Source organism: Bombus pyrosoma, linkage group LG13 (assembly GCF_014825855.1).
Source record: "Bombus pyrosoma isolate SC7728 linkage group LG13, ASM1482585v1, whole genome shotgun sequence".
In the NCBI taxonomy this organism is placed as follows: Eukaryota; Metazoa; Arthropoda; class Insecta; order Hymenoptera; family Apidae; genus Bombus; species Bombus pyrosoma.
In genome coordinates, this window is record NC_057782.1 from 4,900,414 (window position 1) to 4,921,049 (window position 20,636).

At 37.2% G+C, this 20,636-nt stretch overlaps 1 protein-coding gene across 3 annotated transcripts in view; it reads right to left on the reverse strand.

Moving 5' to 3' along the window:
• Positions 1 to 20,636, reverse strand: part of LOC122574151 — a 141,279-nt gene that overhangs the window by 11,204 nt on the left and 109,439 nt on the right. For 2 of the 3 annotated variants that reach the window (XM_043741377.1, XM_043741378.1), the window contains one exon: positions 8,437 to 8,507. In XM_043741377.1, the coding sequence (XP_043597312.1) occupies positions 8,437 to 8,507 (71 nt within the window). Of the gene's footprint in view, positions 1 to 8,436; positions 8,508 to 8,580; positions 9,790 to 20,636 lie in introns of those variants that run through there. The other variant, XM_043741379.1, reaches the window with a different exon arrangement.

The window sequence follows — 20,636 nt, forward strand, 5'->3', positions numbered from 1 at the left end:
CAATTTGTATATATGAACGTATATTTTCACGAATAATATAATATTTTGATAACATCGTAATGTGAATAGTATTCAAAATCAGATAATTCGCTCTGCTAACGAGAGATCTTCATTAATGCAAAAAAAAGAGCAATCAATAACCGACTGCTAATTAATCCAATGCAAATCCATCTGAATGTTACATCATTAAACAGCTAGTTACACATAACAATTTCTATACGAATCCATCATATGCAATTATGTCATCGTGTTGGTATGAGGTTTGAGATGCGATCATCTCTCGCAGAATCGCGAAATCTCAACGGAATCGTGCAATCGAAGAGGGCATGGAAAATACACGTCGGTTAAAAGGCTTTTCGCCCCGGGGGTACGAGACTTTCCAACTATTACCAACCATAAACGTTCGTGAAAAGGAGGATGCGCTTTTAGAGCTTGGTTCACAAGCGTAGAATCTTCGTTGGAAACGATTCCGCTGCTTCTCCACGAAAGGGTTTTAATGCATTCCCCGCTGTTTGCTTGTGAAAGAATCGAGGAATCGTAAAAGCAATTCAACGGTTAAGAAGTTTTCGGTGATCTCGTGTCGATTTCTCGTAGAATTTTAGCAGATATTTTGCAAAGGAATTAACCCAATTGCGTCGGATATTTACTTTTCTAAGTCTGCCCGTACGTATCCTTTTTAGAGCAAAAACTAAGCTCGAACAATATAAATTTTCGTCTTTAATTGAAATCGAATGAAGGCTGTAATGTATAGCAATGATGAGAGGGATCTTAGAGAAGACGTAAATTTCTTCTGAGATACGTAACACTCTGATATAGTCTGATACATATAGTACTATCAAACGTTATTTACGCTTATACCAAAATTTATATTTAATTGATTATTTTCCAAAGCATTTGCCTACTTAAACTAAAAAAGAAAGGTTTATCAAATTTTGGAATAGAGAAGGAGGTATATAGGTATAGATATTGGAATTTGAGTAACTTGGATTCTATTAGTCATTTATTCGGTTTGAAATATTGTTTCAAGCTTTCAAGTTTGCTCTCGTTAGACAAGTTATTTACCTTGAAGTCGTTTGAACTCAAATGACCTAGAAGTTGCTTGAGTTCAGGTAATTTGGAACGACTTGACTGATCTAAAGGAAGCTTAACTCATTACGAAGAGGCATTGAAGTACTAATCTACTTATTACTTTCACTTGCTTTCTAGATCAAAAGACACAGAATGTAAATTTAAGTTCCACGATCTATTCTGTATCTCTAATTTCACGTAGAATAACTGATTTTATTATTTCACGACGATAAGCATTGATTAAAAGATTTTTGCACTGAAACTTTGCGTAAACTTCAACTTATATGTATAAGATTGCTCATGGTATTTGGAATCCTAACAATGACTCCGGCGGAAAGTTTCTCTTCATCAAGATGGAGGAGCGGAATTCTTCTTTAGCCTGCGGTGCAAAGAGTTAATATTTGGCTGGCTGGTCAAAGTTTAAGTCGTCCTGGGGCGAACTCGCCGTACATTTAAGTTTTATAAGCGCGATTCCACGACGTTGGGGAGCAGACTCGATTAGAGTTGAAGCTCTTGAAAATACATCGCGAGGGAAAGACGTGTACGAAAAGTGGCAGTTTGTACGGTGTCAGGGATAACGAAACTTTACGAACTTGCAAAAAATTCTGACACCGAGCTGTCCTTCTATATTCTTGAAGAAGATCTTAGAATATTCGTGAGATTAAATCGTTCGACTATCAGCAAAGACTGTCCATGTCAAGCTTTTAATTAAAAATTCATTTAACGAAGACACATTCGCTGACGAAGACGGCATTTCCTTTGTTTAATAATAAAATTCCTTTCAAGTCACTTAGTAATATGGAAAAATCAAAAAAATTTAACGAAGCAGCGTAACATTTGAGCTTCTCTGAACTGTACTAAACTAATCAACTCCACTTTTCCTAAATTTCTTAATTTTATTATATGGCCACATGATTAGTGTTTAATTCCCCTATATACCATAACAACTCCCATAAGATTTAATTACTGCCAAAAATGATAAATTTTTTTAAATTTATAAAATCGTGATATCGCTTTCTTCTGTTTTCTAATTTACGAAGTTGCTCGGTCTAGTTTCTGAAGACTTGTTGAGGAGTTGTTCAAGATCATTGATTTCACTCAATAACGGAGCAATTCATCCTAAGTAACTAATATAGAAATCCAGAAAATTTAATCAGACAGAAAAATTAAGGAGGCAACAGTCGTTGAATGAGAGAAACAGCGTAAAATGGCCATGTCAGGGGATTGTATCATCCGATGAAAGGGACCTTTCTCCTCTTCGACCAATTGACCGAATCTTTATTTCTACCGCGACTAAGGAAGCCCCGAAGGAAACGTCGTCTCCAGAATCCAGGGACAAAAGAGTGAACAGGAAATGGCAAAGAGATCAAATACCGGGAGATAACAAGTAGAAAGCTGATTCGATGTACCTACACCATGTGCCTGGCCAGACAGAGACTCCAACGATATTCCCCGGGGAGACATATCCAGGCTCCTCGTCTCGTATTTCCTCGAAACGTGCACGCGAACTTTCCTCCAGTCCTTCGACGCTGATAAATAGCTCGCTGGAAAGGACAAGTTAACGCCAGCCGGCTCCTTTTTCCACGGAATTCCTGTAGCGTGATCTACGCGGCCGGAATTGCGATCGAACACCTTGAAATTCACTAGAACGTTTGATGGAAGTTTCGTGTTCACGCGGAAAATCAGATATTCCACCAGTAAAACGCTATAACGTTTCGTTTCGATCAGATCGACAGAAAGATCAGATTACGTGACGTTTAAACGCCATCGTGGATCGAGATTTCCGTATGGTTTCTCGCCTTGAAACGTCGAAAAGGGGGTGCACGTTTCTTCCAGGTTGACGATGTCGAACGTTTCTTCGTGTCTTTCTTTTTCTTTCAGAGAAATAAGACGATTTAACGGCCTCTTTTACTCAAGGCACGATCGTAAAGTCCGTCGTTGACTCGTTTCTATAACGTTACCTAACTGCGTCAAGATGTTTATCAAGACGCGTATTCCGGAATGAACTTCCGCCAAGTTTCCAGCTGCAGCTCTCCGATGGCAAAAGTTTCTCTATACGCCAGCGAACACTGTCAATAGGGTTTCGTGTTTGTAAAAGTCTTTCTGTAAATATTCCCAACGATCCCCGCTATTGATAACGCGACAAACATTAAACCGTTCCATTCTCTTCCGTTAATTTTTTAACTGGATATAAAAATATTTTTCGTTGGATTTTTGTAATAGGATTAAAACTGTACTGTACGAATGTCTTAAACCACCTGGCAAAGTGAAACTAAGAATGGAGAGCACTCATGTTCAGAAATAATAACTAGCACAAAAGATATTGATTAAATAGTTTAAAGTAATTTTTATTTCAAGAGATTCTCTGTTATCTCGACAAGAATAATTCTTCAATAATTTTTCTAATTTTGTTATTTTCCATTCAAACTTTCATAAAAGTAATTTTCATCGATGAATTTCTTTCCTAATAATTTCTGTCTTAATTTATTGAAAACAATCTCTATTTTATAACAATTAGGATGTCGCTCAGACGTGGATTAAATACTAATTATTTCATTATATCTTAACATTTCCAAATTGTACTTATTTTAACATTTTCAAAAAAATTGTGAATTAAGAGAAGCCATAAATGGATAATACTATGAAGTTTGTTTCTATACTGTATTTTCGCACGTTCGCGGGGAGACGCGATCTCGAAGAAACGCGCCAACGGGAGTCGTAAATTCCCGTTACGATTGACGAATCGACGCCACGAATCGTACGATCCCTTATTTCCTGTGGGATAATAAGGGTGATTAATTGAAATAACGCTGCGATTGACAGGTTATAATATATTTAATCGACNCCAACAACTTCGGTGATACAATGGTGAATGCTTGTACGAACAACGACGTGAGAGTACGACCTGAGACTCTTATGGTATCGTTGCGTTGACTGGATGTATTCAACCGAACACTGGATGATGGCTTGACCGAGTGCGACGTGGTGATGACTGCTTGACCACTTGCTCGATGAATGTTGAACTGGAACTCCCGAGAATTGTACTGGACTCGGAATTGAGGAGACTTGGGATGAGAGTTAGAATCCGACTAGAACGAGACTTGACTAGGACTAAGACTGCTTGAGCGCTTGCTCGAGAGTATAACTGTTGATGACTGCTTGAGCGCCTGCTCGAGAGTATAACTGTTGATGACTGCTTGAGCGCCTGCTCGAGAGTATAACTGTTGATGACTGCTAGAGCGCCTGCTCAAGAGTGTTGGACTGCCCTTAAGGTGTCTCGGAGGAAAGCTTGGTGTGGGTGTGCCCTTTGACTGATGAACGCGGATTCGTTGTTCACACTTTTCGTCCAGGAAGTGAAGGTAACGATCCGCGATGCTGATTGGTGATGACCCACTCTAATGAACAGAATATGCAGAAGATTCCCACCAACGTAAAGCGGCGGTGGACTTTGCTCCAGATGGGAAAAACAGCCTTTTATAATGGACATGTGTTGGGTTTTTCCCATCTGATGACTGTCCGCTTTCTCCGTGATTCTTAAGAGCGCCTAATAAACTCAAGGACCTTTCCAAGACCCAGCCATAAACTGCAAATACTTCTCGAATTAGAGAATTCTCCAGACATGCAATTAGACTGGCAAACATGTGTGGAGACAATGCAGCTAAAGGTTAATGTCTTTATGGTGGGTCATTGGGTCTATTGAGAATCGGGATGGCTGTAGGTTGACCGTTGGCGGCCAGGTAGCGAGGGCTGGCGTGCAGATGTCCCGCGCGACGTAACAATACAATAGCACGTGAAAACGTTTGCTACAAGAATATTCACTTGTCATTATAAAACCACTAAAACAGATGTGTATGTCATTGTGCAAGTACTTGAACAAAGTGTTGCACGAGGAAATTGGCAAGCAACCAGCAATCTCTTTTAAATATCGTAATATACCAAGACACGGAACAATGGAATAAATAACATTTATAGTCTTCCGGCGTTAATTTCTCGCGGCTCGATTGCAGGTAAAATATTTCTCGGACGTCAAACCAGCCAGCGTAATTACTTAGAAATGAATTTATACGACGCAAGGCGTCGCCGCGCGAAATATAAACGCCTCACCTGGATTAAACGACACGATAAACACTTTATGCTACAAGCTAATTAACGTGAATGTGACTGATTGATCGATTCAATACACCACGGCGAGATGCCGGAAATTCAATGTCCTATGTCACCGCGCGGGATCCAGATCCCACCCCCTGCGAGATTCCTGCAAATTACATTCAGTCTTGTGTACACAGTACACGAAACATCGTGTACACGGATAGCCAATATACACGCAAATAGACGAGCACACCAGCTCTCCCAATTTCTGACGGTATATGTACCTACTTACGCGTATATATTTACTCATCGACGAATATATGTGAATGAAAATATAATTTATATCAATTATTTCATAAAATTGTGACGAACTTTACAAGTACGTAGTTTCCATTAAAACACGTAGGAAAGCATCGGTTCATACAAGATCGGATTCTAAATCAAAAATAATTTCTTAGGAATTGAAATTTCAAGGTGTCAATGGTCCTGATTGTGGAGTATTCATTTTTCTTGTTCGTTTAGAAGTAATTATTATCATTATTATTTGTTATAAACAGAGAAAAAAGCTTTCATTAGTGTAGGAAGATAGAAACCTAATGACGGGCAGTTGAAATATATTACATGAAAATTGTGCATAATGTTACTGTATGTAATGTTAATCCTCAATTTTATGGTTATCGATTTCTTCGACTCGTTTTTCGATACTGATTGATAGAGATAACACGAATTCCTTCATATGATATACACGGTATGTCGTCGGTTAGATTGAAGCACTAGATGCATATTGTAAACTACCCTTGCATAAAGATGCCGACAAATATCGTGGCGAAATGAGCGACAAACCACAGACGGTTAATGAAGACAACGATCGAAGCAAGAATAAAGCTTTCTGATCGCTTTTGTCCCGTCTTCAGCGACGATAGCTCCGACAAAAAGAGACAATGCCACGATTACAGACTACCGACCCTTCTAGCTAATTTCGGTCGCACGTGGCTTCTAATAAAGATCTTCTATCAATTTTCTACCCCTAATAGCTTCCCTGGCAACAGTACCCTTTCATGGGTTACCTAAATTCCGACAACAAATTCAAATTTTTCTCATAAAAATCACCACCAGTCAAATTATTCTGCTGCGATTTCTGGTGAATTTTCGGAGAATGAATGTCTCAGGACACGTTTCACTCTTGATAAAATTTTAATATTTAACGTAAATTAGAACTTAGAAAAAGAATCATGGATTTCATAGTATAAATTTTAACACACTAGCATCTTTTAGTATTTAAAGTAAATTAATTAAAAAAATTTAGTATTTAATTATGAACTTTAAATATTATATGAATTTTATGGCAAAAATTTTAATACAATAGCATTTTATACGTCAAATATTTTTTTGGCATGTAAAATATCAATTCACGTACTTTACTTTTTAATTGTCTCCAGTTTTGAAGCAAACGCAACAACTGGCTTTTGACTGGGGATGTATGCACCACTCGATCCATTAATTCAACTTGTAACCCTACCGTTGCGTCAGAAACCAAAACTGACTGTTGTTAACAAGCAGGATTCATTTGTTCGACGACTAATTAACTTAATTCATATACGAGCCGCGTTTCGTTTCTACGATTTCGCTATTCTTCGTAGCCCGTTACGTTGTGGATAATTGAGCGGAGTGGTTCGTTCGAAGGACAATGATATGCACACACCATACATGGTTTAACCAATGATTAATTCGAAAGGTAAAATAGATCGCGTTACGTGAACCGAGCTGCGCATGAAACTGACACGTGCCCATTTTTATTGCCAGTACACTTTTTACGAGTCTGCGCTTTCTATAAGCTTCCGCAGCGTTTCGTCATTTTTTGACTACGGATGTGAAATATTTTACGAAGTTTATATTTATAGCTAAATATTATCAATGAAATTTGATTTTATTGTCGATTGATATTAGTCACATTAAAAAAGAAGTTATGATGCTAATACGATTATTAATAAAAAATCTTTGTATTTTTCGATTTATTGATAAATACAATAATATATAATGTGGATGTAAAAATTGAACAAATTTGTGGTCCAGAGACGCGACAGATCAATGTGTTTATTATTATAATATTAAATGTGTATAGTCTAACTTTTGAAATGAGATCATTTTTAAACATTTTGATAATTTTATATTGATTCTTCAAGTTTTCTTAAGTTTTTTTTTGGGTATCTCCCTAATGCATATAAATAAGAGTGTACATGTATGCAGCCAAAATTTTATTTGAGAAAACGATATCTCACATGTCTCCAAACTAATGAAAATTCGTTTTTCTTCCCTCTTGTTTCGTTAGTTAGAGCCAGGAAGATAACAGCAATTCATTCAAAAATTGAAATGCATGTAGTGCACGTGGTATATGCTTGTTTCAGTTCCGGTGTAGTTCGCACCTTGTTATTGCGACAACACGTATCGATTCAATTTATCCACAAAATTTACGCGTCCCGGGGAATTGTCCCGAGAAATTCCTGGTTACCTCTTTCGTGTACACGTGTTCATTATTAAATTTTACTGTTAATCAAAATACGCAACTACGAGTTTTAATTGGAAACAAAGTCGAACGATACACCATCGTTGAATTTAATTAAATTCGCATCGAATCGGCCGGAGTCCGATTATTTTCTGATCGTGACGAACGCGAATCGAAGACAAGCTACATTGTTCTTGCTATTGTGTCGTAGAAACTATCGTCTTTTGTATCATTAAACTCAAGGAACAACTTTTATAATCTTCGATAACTCGTTTAAGTCGAATAAAAAATTCGTACTTCGATCTAATAATTTTATAAATTTGCACTTCTCATACATTCACTGACTTCGATTCGAGGAACATGAAATTATTCTCGATGTGAATTTGTTATGTAATTGACTTGAAATATAAAAGAATTGTAAAAGTACAGTAAAAAAAGCAAATAAGATAAAAATTAAAAAATCAACAGAAATATATTTATTTACCGTACAGTCCTCATATGAAAAATAAAAAAATGTTACTTACCACGCCTCTCCCTTATGATCTTCATATTCAAAGTCATTTTTACTTAATCCATCAATCGGTTATGTTTCCTCTAACTAGTTCTAGTTTCAATTTAAAATGGTGGTCGTTGTATAAGTTTAACAATCATATTAATTTGGTGACCGTGGCATGCAATTATGATCCGTGCAATCGACTTAAACGAGCGAACAGAAGGGTAGAGCAGGGCGGGCAGTAACAGCCGTGACTAACTGGCTTGTTCGGAATCGTACTCACCGGCAGCGATTCAGGAGTGTGGTCCAGCACATATATGTTGTTCGTGTATCCATATAACATCGTGTCCAGATCTGAAATCCAAGGAGCGAGCAGAACATTAAATTGGATCCAACCATTGACGACTGCGACTTGCGGAATACTAACGTTATGCATAGTTAGCCAGCTGCGCTACGCCCAATGTTCCAATTACGCCCGAGAGCTACCTAGAAGCTTCTTATCAAACGCGTTGTATCCCATTCCTATTCGATTCGATACAACCGAGGAAATTGAATGGTGCGATCATAAAATTGCCTGGCACGTAGGTATTGTTCCATGATTTTCCTATTTGAACGCCATAGCGATGTATCGAATGATGATCGCGATACGATACCGATCCATAATATCAATGAAAATATTATACAGAGCGTTAAAAAGAAATGGACGATATTTATAAGATGCGAGTCAAGGTATTAAAACTAGATATTTGGAAAGTCATTTGAACCTCATCTTTCTAAGTTATAAAAAACCTAATTCTATTTTAGAATACATTAGTAGATATGTAGATCAATGAATTGTAAACTCAACTTCTGAATTCACATTATGTAGATATCACCCACTTTTTTAACATCCTATATATATATATTAGTGATATTTCTTTCATCGGTGCAGCAGAAGGTAGAAACAATGTTCGATTGATTTAAAACGCAGGTAAGTTGGCAGGCTGTTAAGTTTGGTCGTTGCATAACAAAGATGAAACTAATTTCACGTTTGGCGCGGCGGTTACTTATGCAGGGTCTTAACTCCAACATTAATGCGACTTTTTTAAAGACTTTAACGAACTTTCTTGCGGTGGTCGCTTAGGCAGTAGGAACGTTTATTGATGGGAAAATGATTAGGTGTGGACCGCGGGTTTTGATAAAACTTCGGCGGGATCGATCGAGCTTGAAATGCCATTTTAAAAAATTAGTCTACGAGTCTGGCGATAAAAGCTGAAAAATATTTAAGAACATTTATATTTAATTTAATATGTAATATCTAAGAACAATTTATCTATATTCAAGTTATTTGAAATCACTTTATACAATTTTATTTGACTTGAAATATTCTCTACTCTTAAACTCCGAGTAGAACTGCGATTCTTTCAACTGTAACTTGAATAAAATAATAATTACCGAATAATGTAGCTTTATTACTATTTCTGTGAATATTGGTATTGATTGTCTAATTTGTATTAATATTTAGCACATACCATATTGGATATGACGTGGAGTTTTCCACTAGAATCCATTTGTTTTTCATTGTATCTGAAGTTTAATTTCTTAACTTCGAGAGGTCGAATGAGTCTTCAAGAATTCGATTAAGACATGGAGTATAGAATCAAAGACACCATAGACTCTAAAAAAATGAAAGAATAAATATATATCTTAAATCATAGGCAACAGAAAAGAGAAAAATTATTCAACTAAACTTGAATGAACACAAACATGAAATCCTGTTACTTGAATTCGCTAGACACGACTTAAACAAGGCTTAAGAAATTCGTTTAACACACGAAACGTAAAATCAATGGTACGATAGACATTAAAAAGGAAAGTACATATATATATTACAAAGTACGTCAAGCAATCTAGAACGCGGAAGCTATTCCGTATCAATACTTGGAGAATATACGATCCTAATGCCTCTTAGGGAATACTTGCAAACACCGATATATCACGTGGAATCCAGAAACGAGGGCGATTTATGCGTTAAAATCTCAGACTGAGCTCAGAGAACGGAACAATTTTTCAGAATTATTACCCACGCTATGCGGCTGTCTGTCGATGAACGAGAGCCACTTCGGCCTCGATCCCGATTCATTTCCATGCGAAAGATCTTTCGTCCCACTCGTCCCGACCGCGTTATACTCGTCACGCATACGTCGGGATAGATATTCGTTGGAGGAATCAATCGGATTCGAAGGCCACACGGCCATCGCTGGTATATCGGCCGATATTTCGTTCATTGTTCACGCTTAGAAGAGACACGCGGTTTTCATTGTGGCACGCCGGTCATTTGCCACGAGCATCGGGACTTTTCTGAACGAGAAGGTCGTATTTTATAACGTCACGGTTGATGGCTTTTATGGATATTCGATGGATATGAATTCGATTCAAAATCTATCACATTTAATAAAAATAGTTACAAAATTCGTTGATATTTGGTAGGAGGGACACGGTACAATACTTGTCAAGTATGGTTTCATATATTAGTTTAATAATATTTCTAAATCGTAGTCCTAATAACGTTATTTAAATGGTATTCCAGTTGTCTGATCAGGTATTGCGTTGTTCTACCTGCGCGACGAATTATAATGTACAAACTGTCTTGATAAATAACACCATTCTGTTCTGTTTGAACAGTCGAAATCCTATTTCACTTCTGCTACCATATGTCATATATACCGTAATGAAACTATAATATTTAATGGCAATTAATTCATGAATCATTATTAACTTAAATTTCACCGATCTCTCACGAATATTATCAATTAAGGTATAATATGAGAACATTAACAAATATTTACCATCATATATTACATTTGCTAAATTACATTATAAACCTGAACTACTATCAATTGGAACAAAAACTGATATACATATATATGTGATAATAAACGTTTGTAATTTCTCATTATCTTCACTCGCTAACAAGCATAAGTTTCATCAATTGTATATAATTACGACTAATTAACGGAAGAATTAATATGACGTCAATAATAAACATTGACGATCTAATTCCTGCATCGTCATACTCTCTCCCATTTGTCCTCGTTTCACAGTATGACGTCAGTAAGATGCGATTAATCAACAATTCACCATCAGAAATTTTCACGCATCGGTGAATCACGATGTTTCTAAATTTCCATTAATCAAATCGCTCAAATAGCGCATGGCACAGCGAGTCGCGTTTTGAGAAAAGGAAAACACAAAGGCCGGGTAATTATTGTTGCTGTTTTCCACGATTAAACGAGCGATTCCCGCGGCACAATTGAAATTTTTCGGTGGCGCGGTTCACATTACGGAGGACCAGTTTCCGGTTAGCTAATTCCGGCTGTAGCTTTTGACCAAATCTGGGACAATCGAATCGGAAATAACGAATGAATTTATCCTGGCGACTGTTCTGCGCCAATGGCCGCCGCCGAATGCACGCGTACACACTACGTAACGTTATTACTCATTTCCTCTCTTTTTCTCTTTCTCCGTTTATGGTTTGCGTGTGTAGCATCCGTTTCATCTGCATGACGAACGTTAATTATCGTTCGGATCCTGGCGGTTTTCGTTTTAACTTCGTTCTCGAAACGCTGCAACCGCTATCCAAACTCGATATGATACATCGCCAAACGAAGTAGCCGAGTGTGGTGATTTCTGTGAACGAAATTTTCCACAAAATCGAGATTTCTGATCGAACACGTAACCGATAAGAAATTTTGAAGAAAATTGGAGTTGATTTTGAAGATTGTATGATTATCATTGACTGTGAGAGAGTTTGGTTTCTTTGAACTTTGTAATGAAGATTTCAAATAAGACCTTAAACAAAAGTACGGTCTCTGATTCATGTGTGGTTTATAAAGAAGATCGAAGAAGACTGACACTTTATTTTGTAAATTTAATGATAGTCATTCTCAATGAAAAAGAAATTTGGAAGTTACTCTGAATTTTGCGAACTTTACACAAAATTTGAATATGTGGTCAATAAGGAAGTGGAATAAGATTGAGCGTCAATTTTGCAGATAGAATAATAATCATTGGCAATGAATAACATAGTCATTGGTCTTGAGAAAATTAAAGCGAGAATGATAGCGAAAATGTGCAAAGCTGGTGAAGTTTAAAACGGACGAAAATGATCATTGAACTGCAAGAGATAGAAAATTCGAAGAGTAATTTAATATAAATGTGGAGGGATCCAGTGCAAATCATGTGTGATCGTCATATAAAGAATGTTTCTTTCACTGATCCGACTTAATGAAGAAGATAGCGACAGAAAATATTTTTCAATGATGCGTGATGATACACTGAGTAGTTTCTTTTGATAGAAAGCGTACCGTTCGACCAAAAGGATTTGTGGACCCAGAAAACCAACGATGATAGATGTAACATTCGAGTTCAGTCACCGAACGAGCCAGTACGGTATGCGAATGCATCGCAGGAACTTGTAGCGATGCTGAGCCAAGCTTGATATATCTTCCCGTAGTAGAGGACGAATATATTCGGGCAAAGTCTTCCCTCTATTCAGCCGTACGTGTTAGACGTTATTTTATCTAATGCAAACATATATTCCCTGGTAAGAAATCGGCTTTAAACGATATAATACAGCCAATACAAATCCTCTTTTATATTTTCCGTTCGATAACCGAGGCTTTATTTCACGTTATATCTTCCATTTTGATTCGGAATTTTACGGAGATAAAAAATATAAAATGTTCTACTACTATTGGTAAAAAAGCTACCTTTAGTCATTAATTCACGAAATATTATTGAATCTTTTGATTAAAATAAAAAGAATGTGATTAGAAGAGATAATCTGTCTGTATAAAAATGTAGGAGATAATCGTCAATATAAATGGACGTTATAGGTTAGACATGGCCACTTATTTACTTATTGTTATATTTTCATTGCACCGATATTTTTTAATAATAATTGAAATTTATTTCGGGTAATAAACCTATGCTACCATGAATGCGAAAGCTTACGTCAAATATAAATTAAGGATACACATTATATCTTTGAATGAAATCCAGAGAAACATCCAGAATTTCAGAAGCAAATCTTCAGTAGAAAAGAATACCATTAGTCAGACGTTATTCTACGTATTTATTCAGCATTGTATTTTCGTTATTATAGTTTTTTTAATAACATTTTATGCAGAAAACATACTGATATCTTTTGTCTCGTAAAGATACAAACATGTCGCGCTGAGATAGTCGTAAAAAATTTCAACGCATACCGATGTGTCACGATTTTTCTTCTCACGTGCTCCACGTATTATTTCTTAGTTTTCCTTTTTATTTGTCTCACCTTCTCCGTGAACATTCATCTTCGTCGGTGTGTTTCACGTTCCAACGGAAGCCGTACTATGCGTTATCCAGCGGCGCATAAAGAAAACGTGTACTCACTCTACGAGGATTTATTGCTAATTACTTTTCTATGCTGACCTATTCGCCTCATCCTCCATCTTCCGTTCCGGTGGATTTATGGCCATTATTTTTCCCCCTCTTTGACGACCGTCGCGGCGAAAATGTATGCGGGCGTTCGAACAATCGCGATATGACGGGAAAATGAGATTTATTGTCTGGAATCGTTATACGTTGGGACATTTATGCTTTTGTAAGAGCGTGATAAAAGGTATGAACGATACAGTGAAGCGTGCAAAATGAGTTACCGCAACAAATCTGTCCTATGGGTTTACTATCAATACACATGATCAAATTCAAAATTCTGTCATATAGTTTCATAATCAAATTCTTATTCATTTTCGTTGATATTATAGCAATTTTTATTTATAGCATAATTACAAGGGTGGAAAGATAGAAGTATGAATATTCAATACCAGTATGAATATTCAAATTTCATTACTGAAATAAAATAAAATTGGTTAGATATTTTTATACTTACAGTAAAGCTCATTTAATTTATTGCATAAATCATCCTCTAAGGATAGTCGGTATATCACGATTCTTCATCTCCTCCTTCTTCAACTCCAGTCTTCGAGCTTCTTTAAAAGTCTTATTAGTATTGTTACTGGCATGAACAATTTCGTTCCCACTTTATGCACTTCTGATTCGCGAAGATAAAGTAACGTATAGGTACTGCAATTAGCAAACATAATCATCAGTAAATGGATTTTCGAAGCCACGGTAATTGGCCACGTGGTTACGTCCTGATTGCAAGCCAATTACGATGTATCAAGCCCCGTAAATTGTTCGAAGACGCGATCCAAGAGGAGACGAATTAATATTATAACAACGTCTCCGATGTGAAGTATTCGGCCACGATGATGGAACGTCGTGGAACCCGTTTAATGCCTCGCAAGCATCCGCTCCACTGATCCGCAAATTCGTCCAATTATTCGCGGTTCTAACAGTAACGAACCGCTGGCCATAATTGCAAGCCTTGTCGTCGCACCTTGCTAATAGCAATCACACTGCTCGTTCGTGGATAATTTATCGCCGTTGGTACGTACTGACGACCACTAAAACCCCGTTCGATTTTCCCTGTGTTCGTGTGAAAACTTCGTTCGACAGCGGTCTCAACGAACCTGGAAATGGACCGCATTTCATTCATCGATAGATTGAAACGTTTGCTTGTTCCATTTCATTTTTGGTCCGTGAGAAAGTTTGCTTCGATGCTTTGAAATGGCGTTGGTAAATCGTTAGAATCGCGTAAACGGCGTATAGAGAATTCATCGAACTGCAGAGGCTGCTTACGTCATTCGTGCAAACAATACATGCGTTTACTCTACGAGCCGGTAGTTTCGGAACCCGCTTGTAATTCCCCGTGTAGATGCAAATTTTATGCATTTGTCAGAGTTCCTTAAGTTTCACGTCTGCATGTTAATTGGTTTTGCTTCATCCGGCTGCAGAGAACTTCGCGGCGGCATTCGGGAACGTTGAAACTTTTTTCCTGTCCCTGGCCACTAGCTTTCTTTCTTTCTTTTTTCGAACTAACCGCCGTCACTCGAACAGGATAAACAAACTTCTTAATGCGATTCATGGACGAAAGATTTTAGGAAGCGTCGGAGATAATTGGCTTTTCTTCACTTTTTTCCGTGTACGCGCGTCGAGTTTAGAACTTCCTGACGTTTCCGCTTACTACGGTCTTTTCCTTACTCGTAGAGGAGACTCGCGGCAAAAAGCTCGTAAACTGTTGTTCGCGTTAAAAGAAATTTGTTTCCTCCTTTAGTGGGGGTTTATGCGAGCAGGAAGTTCTTATTACAGTAGGTTTCATCAGTTGTACCTTGATAAAATCTTTTACGTCCGCCTCCTGCCTGCTTTATTAGAACGTTAACGCGGTTGGTTAATTAACGTTAACTAACGATAACCCGAACGCTATCAACGAAATTAATCAATCTGGAAATTGGCTGTCGCCTATCTTCCCTTTCTAGTCACTGCGCTTCACGTAGATTACCGCATTTCCACAGAGTAGGGATGTAGACAAACAAAGGGCATAAACAAACAAGATGTGAATGTAAATAAACGAAGAGTATAAATAGAAGATATGAGTTGCAACTTCGTTGTAAAATACAAGTTTTCAGTTTTAATTATGAAGTACACGAATATGTGATTCAATGTACACGTATATGTATGTACATTTTTAACTTATTTATCTTTCATTTTTTAAATTTTCCAGCTTTGATTGAATATCTTCTATTAATCAATTATCGTTATCAGAACAAAATGTCAAATGATCAGGCAAACTATTTATGGACTGACCAACTTTCTTTGGCTCAAACTCACTTGAAATTAATACTTTACGTTTCGTCGCTTACAATGATAATTGCATCGCAGTCACAGTTATCACCATCAACATCGTCAATTTTATTTGAAACTCTGTTCCCTTTTTTATATATTATCTTTATATCTCCATCATTACTTGGTACTTCAAATAAATTGCTCGTTAATATTCCTGTAATATCGTTAATCCTCGTATCACTAATGGTATGAAGATCACAAGAGAAAAACATGGTACATTTATTTTTACCGATTTTTGGATTTTAATGTCATTTTACAATTAAACAGGAGGATTTTAATGTGACATAATTAAAAATGAAAACAATCCGTTAATTCCGAAGATGTACATTTTTTTTAAATATTTGATAATTGATCATGCTAAATTAGACGAATAGATGAAAAGATTTCATCTTTAAAAACATACGACACATCTAAATTTGTACCAAATTTACAGAATACATTACACGAGATCAATAACTACGCAAACACAATAAAAAACCGTATATCAAGACATTTACCATTTATGTTCCAACTGTTCTCAATTGCCAAGCACAAAATGCAAAATATCACGTCAACACCCTCCCCTTTCTCATTATCTCTCTATAAAGCGTTAACGCCCATACATTTTCTCATAAGAGATGCAAGATACGTCGAATACACGGGGTACAATACACGTAAACATCGGATGGTCCGCAGTTAGCGTGACTCGCATTCTAACGAAGCGTGGGTCGAGGAAATCAGGCTTGTCATTGATGCGTGCGTCGCCTAGTCGACGCAATTTCCATGCAATCAAATGGCAAACAGTGCAACGCCACGACGTCACCGTGGTTCGTACGTTGGCGGGTCGTTTCCGCGAGCCGTGTAGTTCCATATGCAAATTGCACGCTACGACCTAGCACGTCGTGGCAGTGAAATCGAATCAATATTGCATTAGGAAGGTCGGATCCTACCACGATCCGAGCATGGTCACCCATTGAATAAATTATGCCGAAACACAGGTCACAGGTCCCAGCTCTTGATAAACGCGGCTCGGGCATAATGTCGCCAGACAGGTTAGCCTAAAATTTTTTATGATTTTGCCCCCACCGTTCATCACGAATATTTCACCCGAGCAACTTGGACAACGTGCTACTCTCCTCATCCTGGATTTAAAAGACGTAATCTCTTGCCGCGAAACTTGATATTCATTTAAGAGCACAAGATATTGATTTTCGGTAAATTGGAAGATTAATCTGTGACACGATGATGGATATTAATCGACGTTTAGATGAATAAGTGATTCTGAAAAGCTTCTTCAGAGTTTCGTGAAACTTGTTACAGCTTAACGTCTGTTAATGCGCTCGATATTGGGAATATTTAATCACCAAATTCTCATGTACATATAAGGATCATTTTATATTTATACTTTCGCATCTATATTTCATGTTTAGATAATATGTTATTAATATCTTCGTTGTTCACATTATTAAGTTCTATCGTAAAATTGATATATATATAATTTTTAGTCGATCGCACTTGTTACTTTTAGATTAGTTGATATTAACGTACGACCATTTGGCATTCGAAACGACGAAGATTAGTTTCCTAAAGCTGAAAATATCGAAGGACTTCAACATCTTCGTGTTTTATGCAAGGAACATTAAGAATAACTTATGTCAAGTAGATTATATTATGTCTACTGTTAGATGATAGAAAATGTTTTGTCGAGTTAATAGGAAGTATCCAAATAGGGACGAACGTAATTTTCCTAAGCAGACATAACTTTCCACGAGTTTGCCCGATTTCCTGTTTACAGACACCTGCTAGTTTGCCGAGTTAAGAACACGCAGAACTTTCATTCTATCTAAATAATTATCCATTTCTAGCTATAATCCTGGAGTTCCATCCTGATTCAACCAAAGATAGTTCTATTTCAATTTATTCGCCGCAAGGGAAATATCAAAGCCGCTGGTAACCGCGTAGTTATTCGCTCGAGTAAATCATATACGCTTCGTGTTCATGCGATAAACACAATTTCATAGTTGGAGTACTGATTACAAAAAGGTGAATGAAGCATAGTGTTCTAGCTACAGTTTACTAAATTTCTTTACATATACCACCGCGCAGAACTAGGTAAATATATGGACACTTATTTATGCTTGTAGAATTATGTTCGTAGAATATTATGACATAATGCAATTCATTTTTGGAAATTAATATACAACAAAAACATTGGTATCTGTAAGTGTCGCATATTATAGGCAATTTCGCTATTTAGGAAGTTCATTATCTTCAGCTCGTTTGACTGTCAAATTAATAGGAAGCCAACATTTTAGCGAATTTTATATGATATATTGTTGATTTCACAACATTTAGCATAGTACATATATAGCACACGCGTAGCGCAAACATAGCCAATAATTTTTACATTTTATTAATATTCAAATATCGTTAATATAAACTGATTGAAGTATCAATATATTTACAAGTAGCAATATAAATACTAAGTAATTTGTAACTAGAGAAATGACACTTTCATTCTTGTCAAATATATTAATCTCCATTCGAATATTTATTATCAAAGATTTTGACAGACGAACAAGAAAAATGAAAAATATATGAGGAGTACAAAGACTCGTCTTTATGGTCCATTATACGATCGTAACTCAAAAGTGAGCTTCGGAGTCTGAGATTGATTTTGTCGGGGGCAACAGAGCGTGGCAAGTTGTGGCGTTTGATATCGAGGGAAAGGATAGGTCAAGGGGCGACTTCACCCGAGATTTTTCGATAGTTTGAAACGTAGATGCACATTATACCTGATATTCCCGATATTAAAAGATACAGAATAGTTTCTAGTTTCCCTTTCATAACTCATGCAAACTATGATCCGGATGAGCATTAACGCTTTGGAGATCGCGATCTTTTAATAATGAATGCAGTATACATATAACAATACAAATAATAATGTACTTGAAATTGGAAAAAGATAGGTCAGACATAATTTCGTAATGAGATATATAGTTCAATTTATAATAGCATTCTATATTCCAATAACGATAACAGAAAAATGATAAAAACTCAGCAGTCGTTCTAAAAAATTACATCTTTCTGCCACATTCGTCCTTAATCTTTGAAAGAAAAGATCCTTCTTGTACAATTCTTAGAATGACACCTAGATTTCCTTCTATTCAACTACCGATCAAGGTTAAAAATTAAATCTTCCTCATCTATTCTCCATGCTGTCCATCAAAGAATGTTCTGCCTAATTTTCTCTTCAATTTAGATCAACCTTGTCCCTCATCCATCACTCTGACAGCACATTGAGATAAATTATTCCTAACGTTAAAACGATCAAACTAGTCGAATAATAGGCGTTCAAGGATCGAGTAATAACTCGAACTAGCGTTGCAGCTCCCGATCGTTCCGAACTTGGTTGAATGAATGAAGCCAGTTACGCCATTTCACACTGATAGAAGCGATGGATTAGGGTCGGTGAAATCAAGCGAGCTTCTCGAATGGCACGAAGCTCGTTTCGGTTTGAGGGCAAATACACGGAGGGCCACTTGACTAACGCTAAATAATTCATAGAACACTGCTCGATTCGTCTATATATGCCGGCACGGTGGCAATAGCCATTGGACCGTTCATCAGCGACTATTGATTGAGTTTTGAGCTTTCCCTTCCCGGTTGCCTTCTCGCGCTTACTCTCGCAACTTCCTCGATGCAATTAGTTCGACGTATGACATTTACCAATCACAAACGGAAGCCTCTAGGATTTCTCTGCTAGCGAAGTACCGCGGGACGCAGACGTGGTTAGCATATCCTGATGAATCATTCATAGTTTACTCGATGTCGTCCTACTCTCCTTCTGTGGATCTTCAGAAACATACAACCAGAATCGTTTCTGGTCTCACTTGAACGTTCCTCCTGGATAAGGCGAATCGGTTTCGTATAAAAGAAGATAAATATCAAGCACTTCTTTCTTCAAACTCCGAATACACCTATATTTCAGTACTTATTTCGTATTCCTGCGGTATCATGGTTCTTAACATGGCAAGATTTATATCTTTTCCTTGGTACGCATTTATCAAACCGGATAAAATATGTACCACGTGGCAAGTTTACGAAAATTTCCGAGGGAGAAACGAACGATCCCCAGGCTTTTTCCCTAAGAGTACAAGCTATCAAAGTTGTACACACCCCCGTGTATCTGTCAGAGGCTACAAGAAGCGCATTATTCGCTGGGTAGCGCGCCGAGTGAACGCTCTCTCTGGATCAACTCGAACGCTACTCCAGTTATTAGAATGCGTGCCATAAATCTCCGTCCGCAATAAGGCTGTCAGTTGACGTAATAAGCTCTTAAGCGGCGCAATTGTACTTCCCCGTGGTCGATCTTTCATTAATGAGGTCAACATTCCAGTCCTTTCTCCCCGAACGCTGCGCAACCGCGTGTTCCCCTCTCTCTCATTCTTCTAGTGGTTTTCATCTTTCGCTGACGTCTGTCAAGCAATAATGGCCAGATAATGACGAAAATTAGAAAAAAGCGGAAAATGTAAAAAATGAGAAATTGTGTCTCTTTGTTATTCCTTTCTTGATGATAGACACAACGTTGTTGGTTTCAAACCGCGAAACAAGGCGAAAGTTCAAGAAGTAGTCCTTAGAAAGCTGCCGTCGTGCTCTTAACAAAGCGGCCTCGCTTTCTTGTTGCAAGCTTCATGAGTCATCCAAGTGTCGCCTAATTGGATTCTGTTA